Below are 7030 nucleotides of genomic sequence, written 5' to 3' on the forward strand. Positions count from 1 at the left end.
GACAGCCACCTCCACACCCCGATGTACTTCTTCCTCCTCAATCTGTCCATCCTAGACATCGGATCCACCTCTGTCATTGTTCCCAAATCCATGGCCAATTCCATACTGAACACCAGGTTGATTTCCTATTCTGGATGTGTCACCCAAGTTTTTTTAGTTCTCTTTTTCATTGCAGCAGACCTCTCCATCCTCACCATCATGGCTTACGACCGATATATCGCCATCTGCAAACCACTGCACTATGCGACAGTGATGAACAGGAGAGCTTGTCTGCAAATGGCAGCCGCGGCCTGGAGCACTGCTCTTCTGTACTCTGCCCTGCACACGGGGAACACCTTTAGGCTGCCCTTCTGCCACTCCAACATCGTCAACCAGTTCTTCTGTGAAATCCCCCAGCTCCTTAGGATCTCTTGCTCAGAGGTGTTTACTAGTGAAATTCAGATTCTTATCTTTGGTGCATGTTTAAGTGCTGGTTGCATTGTGTTTATATTTGTGTCTTATATTCAGATATTCAGTACTGTACTGAGAATCCCCTCTGAGCAGGGCTGGCATAAAGCAATTTCCACCTGTCTTCCCCACCGTACTGTAGTCTTCCTGCTGGGTAGCACTGGTATAATTGCCTATATGAAGCCCACATCTGGGTCCCCATTAGCTCTGGATCTCATGGTGTCTGTGCTGTATTCTTTGATCCCACCAATGATGAATCCGGTCATCTACAGCATGAGAAACAAGGATATCAAAGCAGCACTATGGAAACTGGTGAGATTGAAGTGGTTATTCTGACAAAGATGTCAGTTATTCTTCAGTGACTGTGGTTTCACTGAACTTCTTTATAGAAACAATCAACTGTGTTATTAATATAGATTAATTCCACCAATTCCCATTTTGTTGCTTTAGCACTACACCATTTAAAGTAATCTCTGTATTTAATTTGAAGCTCATCCCCCTGAACTAGTTAGTCTTTAAGATGCTGCTTTGCCCTAGCTACTGTCTCAGTGTCTGTTGAAATTCGGCTTTGAATGCTGATATTGTCATTTGTTACTTCACTATTGCAACACCTTGTACATACCTTTTATATCTCTAAAAATCCCTTTTGAAGAATATCATGAAATCTTTCTCCTTTCTGTGTTAAAATGTTTTCTTGAGGTTTGATTATTTGAGATCTGGAAGGAGGGTAGGAGAATGTTTAAGGGGTAGTGATAATAGTTTTTAGGTAGGAGGTGTCAGTGATCACTCTGGTGCTGGGAGTCTTAATCATGATTTCCTTGTACAGGTTTTGCAAGGGAGCTAATGGTTTCTTCCACACCGTGCTGAAGGGTTGGAAATGATTTCTTCTAAGTGTCTACTCACTTCAGCTTCTATACAAATCATGACTGTAGTGATGCTGGATTTAGGTTGTCCTTCTATTTCACCACCTGGAAACAGTAGATAGGTGAGCCTGGGGATTTTGGAAGGTGATTTAACTATGTCAAGCCAAAATGGAAAAGCTGCCCTAGGATTTAATGTAGGAAACTAAAGACAAAAACATTGAAACAAGCACAGTAAGTAATTTATTCAATTCCATAATGTGTGGCTTTTAATAGAAAGGATCTTTTATAGAAATTATAATGAGTTATATTTAAAATTATTTCAGAACTTTATTCTCCATTTAATAACATCTCTACAGTTAGAAAAATTAAGGATAGAAGTATTTGCATGAACAATAGCAAACTTCTGTCCTGAAATGTTTACCATTTCTACAGTAATATAACTGAGCGGGGAAGCAGGACAGCAGCCCAAGGAACTGCCTTTGTGGAGGGGGGAAATAGCCATGACCACAGGTCGGCAGCATGGCAGGCAGAGCTGCCCTGTGCATCACAGCCTGCCCTGGGCTTGGAGCTGCCCTGCTAGCATGTCTCCCTCTTTATCAGTAACCCCTGAAGTACCAAGAGTCATTTAGTTTGCTGACCACTGAAGATTTTCAGACAAAACGAATAAAGAAAAGGTCAAATATCTTTGAAATACATGACTTACAAAATATAGAAACCATGCAGGGATGTTGACAACCCACGCTTACATATATTTCTTAGACTTGAAGCCAGTTTAAACACACAGCCTTGTGCACATCCTGCCAGCCATTTGATTGCAATCTTTCCAGATGACTTAGACCATAAGATGCTGGCTGTGACTAGGCTCTATGTCCCTACAAAAATGGAAATACAATGGGATGACCGTTTTGACTTCATAATTTCATGCTCAGCTGCCCATGGGTAAGATTCAGGCACTGACATTCATGAATTGATAGAATTTGGGGTTATAATTATTCCCTTTTCCCAGGTCACATGGACTTGCAATGGACCTGCACCTGATGTGAACTCACATGGCCCTTTGGACTAGAAAGGAGCTGGAGCGGTTTATGGCAGTGTGACAGTGCACTGATAACTTCTTCACTTTCACTGACGTGGGAAATGTATGAGCGCTAGTGAGTGGCAGTGACAAGGTGTCGGCAAAAGCTCTGATAAAATACTTTTCCTGCCCACTTTTTCAATAAAATGCTGCAATTATACAATTTTTCTTTTTAATGTATCATGAAAAACATTGTCCTTTGGGAACCCTGATTTCTATCAGAAAACTCCTTTTCAACTGAAAATCAGGTGGACCTCTAAAATAATCAAGTAAAGGAGAATTGTGGCTCAGAAAATGGTGTTTTTTTCTGACACAGTCATTCCCTTTCCCTCCACAGGCATCCCTAAAGGCACTGTAGAGGATGACGTCCAATTGTACCGCGGTGACTGAGTTCCTGCTCCTGGGGTTCTCCGATGCCCTGGGATTGCAGATCTTGCACTTGGCCACTTTTCTAATAATATACCTGGCAGCCCTGTTTGGCAATCTCCTTGTTATCACGCTCATAGCTGTTGACAGCCACCTCCACACCTCCACACCGGATCCATCTCAGTCATTGTTCCCAAATCCATGGCCAATGCCATACTGAACAGCAGGCTGATTTCCTATTCTGGATGTATCACCCAAGTTTTTTTCTTCCTCTTCTTCATTACAGCAGACTTCGCCATCCTCACCATCATGGCTTACGACCGATACATCGCCATCTGCAAACCACTGTACTATGCTACAGTGACGAACAGGAGAGTTTGTCTGCAAATGGCAGCCGCGGGCTGTAGCGCTGCTCTTCTGTACTCTGCCCTGCACACGGGGAACACCTTTAGGCTGCCCTTCTGCCACTCCAACATCGTCAACCAGTTCTTCTGTGAAGTCCCCCAGCTCCTTAGGATTTCTTTCTCTGAGGTGTTTACTAGTGAAATTCAGATTCTTATCTTTGGTTCATGTTTAGGTCTTGGTTGCATTGTGTTTATATTTGTGTCTTATATTCAGATATTCACTACTGTACTGAGAATCCCCTCTGAGCAGGGCCAGCATAACGCAGTTTCCACCTGTCTTCCCCACCTCATTGTTGTCTCCTTGCTGGGTAGCACTGGGATGATTGCATATATGAAGCCCACATCTGGGTCCCCATCAGCTCTGGACCTCATGCTGTCTGTTCTCTATTCCATGATCCCTCCGATGATGAATCCGGTCATCTACAGCATGAGAAACAAGGACATCAAAGCAGCTCTGTGGAAACTGGTGAGATGGAGGTGGTTTATTCCAAAGAAAATGTCAGTTATTCTGCAGTGACTGAGGTTTTACAGACCATTTTTATAGAAACAGAGTTATTAATACAAATTAAATCCACCAATGTCAGTAGTGGAGCTTTATTAGAAACAATCAACTGAGTTATTAATACAGATTAATTGAACCAATGTCAGTTGTGCTTCTGTAGGTTTACACCATTTAAAATAGTTTATCTAATTTTAAGATTGTCTCACTGAACTACTTGGTCTCTAAGATACCACTCTGTCCTAGCTAATCTTCTTGTCTGTGTTAAATTTTATCTTTGATGCTGAGACTGTCATTTGTTAGTGCACTATGCAACACCTTGTACATACCTTCAATGTTTGTAAGATTCCCTCGTGGAGAAGATCACTGGATCTTTCTCTTTTCTGGATTAAAAAGTTTTCTTGAGGTTTGACTATTTGGGATCTGGAAGGAGGGTATGAGAAGGTTTAAAAGGGAGTGATAATGGTTTTTAGATAGTAGGTGTCAGTCATTACTCAGGTGCTGGGGCTTTCAGTCATGCTTTCCTTGAACGGGTTGTAAAAGAGCACTGAGGGTTTTCCTCCACACAGCGCTGAAGAGATGGAAATGATTTCCTGTAGGTGTATAAACACTAGAGCTCCTGTGCACGTCATGACTGCAGTGATGCTGGATTTTTTTTATATCTCTAAAAATCCCTTTTGGAGAATATCATGAGATCTTTCTCCTTTCTGTGTTAAAATGTTTTCTTGAGGTTTGATTATTTGAGATCTGGAAGGAGGGTAGGAGAATGTTTAAGGGGTAGTGATAATAGTTTTTAGGTAGGAGGTGTCAGTGATCACTCTGGTGCTGGGAGTCTTAATCATGATTTCCTTGTACAGGTTTTGCAAGGGAGCTAATGGTTTCTTCCACACCGTGCTGAAGGGTTGGAAATGATTTCTTCTAAGTGTCTACTCACTTCAGCTTCTATACAAATCATGACTGTAGTGATGCTGGATTTAGGTTGTCCTTCTATTTCACCACCTGGAAACAGTAGATAGGTGAGCCTGGGGATTTTGGAAGGTGATTTAACTATGCTAAGCCAAAATGGCTTTCAAGCTGCCAGTCCCTCAATTCGTCCTCCCTTCCAACAAGCAGCCTATCCTATGAAATCCAATAATTCCAGGAGCATGGCCTTTCTTAGAAATGATGAAGCAGCAAACTCGGTGGAGACCAGAATCTGGTACTGTACAACTACATGGAAATTGGGATTACTGTTCCACCCCAAATCCGGCAAAATATGAACTGTGTTTTCCTTTCAAATCAGATAGAATAATCAACATTCCCCAGTGAAAAGAGTTTCTAACAAAAAAAAAAAAGAAGAAAAAGTTTCTTCTCCAAGAAAATACTGCTAGCAATTTAGAAAACTGTCCAGAATTGACACCCAAAAGGGCAATTTTGAGAGTAAGGAATTGGATTGTTTTGACTGATATGGACACACAGTTTCATAGTTTCATAGTAGCTCGGGTCAGGAGGGACCTGAACAGATCATCTAGCCCGCCCCCCTGCCACAGGCAGGAGTGTATGCTGGGTTCACAAGACCCCAGACAGGTGATCATCCAACCTCCTCTTGAATTTGCCCAAGGTAGGGGCGAGGACCACTTCCCTGGGAAGTTGGTTCCAGATTTTGGCCACCCTAACTGTAAAATATTGCCTTCTGATCTCCAACCTAAACCTATTCTCCATCAGCTTATGACCATTGTTCCTTGTCACCCCAGGTGGTGCTGGGCAGAAAAGGGCTCTACCTATTTGCTGTTGATCCTTCAAAATTACAGATTTCATAGACATTACGGCTGGAAGGGACCTTGTCAGATCATCGGGTCCAGCCCCTTGCCCAAGGGGCAAAGGTAGGGGCAAAGGATCCCAGCATGATAAGCATCAAAATGTTTTTTAAAAGTGTTCAGAGCTGGTGCTTGCACCACCTCGGGGTGGGGTCTATTCCAGTGACTCGGTGAATCCGTGTATAATCAGTGAATCCAGGGGTGTTTGTCCCTGGCCTTTGCTTGTGAGCTGTGCAAGGCTCTAGGGACCGAGTCCCACGAGCTCTTAGGAAAGATGCATAGAGAAATCACTGCGCTGACGCTTCAGTCCTTTTATTTGAGCAAGGCTCCATGTGAGCTACACCCAGAGCTCTTTCTCAGAGAGAAATCATGTTGATCTCCTCCTCTCCGTTCTCCCATGGAGTGAGGGGCAGATGACTGCAAAACCCATGCCCCTGGCATCTCGATAGTGCAGTGACAGGGGGACAAGGGATTAGATACAGTAGAAGACAGTCAGTAACCAAACCGTCCTGGCGTTCAAGGATCTAATGTAGGAAACCGAAGACAAAACCATTAAGACGAGCACAGTAAGTAAAATATTCAATTCAATAAAGTTTGGGCATTGAGACAGAGGAACATTTGGAACAGAAATATAAATTACAGTTAAGAATTGTTTGAGAGTTTTATTCTCGACGTAATAACATTTCTTCAGTTTGTCAGACAAGTAAATATGTTTTTACGAAAAGAAAAATGCAGATTTTCCATTTTCTAGAGTAGTATAACTGAGGTGAGCGACCAGGGCAGGAGCCCCAGGCAATGCCTTTGCAGAAGGGTGCAGAATTAGAGCTTTCATCTGCATCTCAGCTTCCCTGGGCTTGGAGCAGCCCTGCTAACATGTTTTCCTTTTTATCAATAATCCCAGAAGTACTAAGGATAATTTAGTTTCTTGCCCACAGGGGGATTTCAACTTCAGCAAATAAAGAAATGATGATCATTTCAGATGATCAATCATGATCAATTTTTTTTTTAAATAGATGAGTTACAATACTTAAAGCAAAACTGGGGTCTTGATAGCCCATGCATATACATAATTGTGAGACTGGAAGCCAGTTTGCAATCAAGTGGCTGGCAGGATGTGAACAAAGCTGTGTGCAATCTTTCCAGATGACTCATAGCTTAAGACATTGGCTGTGTCTATACTACATGTGCCTAGGAAAATGGAAATACAATGGCATGGCCTTTTTGACTTCATACCTTCTTGAGCAGCTCCTTGTGGGTCAGACTCAGGCACCAGCATTCATGAAATGGGGTTGTAATTGTTCTCTTTTGCGAAGCTATATCATGGAACAGACCTGAACCTGATGGGGACTGACACAGCTCCTTGGACTGCGGAGGAGCTAGGCCAGTTTATGCCAGTGACAAATTCTGCATTTTCACAGACATGGGAAATAAATCCGTTCTAGTCGGTGCCAGTGACAAGGTCTCCACAAAAGCACTGGCAAAATACCTTTCCCGCCCACTTTTTGGATGAAATGCCACTATATTCTGAAGGGACAGAAAAAGTTTCTTAACAATTTTGTTACTTTAGGGGCCCTAATTTT

At 42.6% G+C, this 7030-nt stretch overlaps 1 protein-coding gene and 1 pseudogene across 1 annotated transcript; both read left to right on the forward strand.

Moving 5' to 3' along the window:
* Positions 1–21: 21 nt before the first annotated feature.
* On the forward strand, positions 22–783 carry LOC112548960 (olfactory receptor 14C36-like). Its single transcript, XM_025195769.1, has one exon. It carries the CDS (start codon positions 22–24, stop codon positions 781–783), a length of 762 nt encoding a protein of 253 aa, XP_025051554.1.
* A 1963-nt stretch (positions 784–2746) lies between these two features.
* LOC112548961 lies at positions 2747–3672 on the forward strand (annotated as a pseudogene).
* Positions 3673–7030: the final 3358 nt, after the last annotated feature.

This window comes from Alligator sinensis, unplaced genomic scaffold, assembly GCF_000455745.1.
Source record: "Alligator sinensis unplaced genomic scaffold, ASM45574v1 scaffold1894_1, whole genome shotgun sequence".
Lineage (NCBI taxonomy): Eukaryota > Metazoa > Chordata > Crocodylia > Alligatoridae > Alligator > Alligator sinensis.

Excerpts from the sequence above, each read along its gene's own strand:
- LOC112548960 (XM_025195769.1), top strand. The coding sequence starts at position 22 with ATGTACTTCTTCCTCCTCAATCTGTCCATCCTAGACATCGGATCCACC.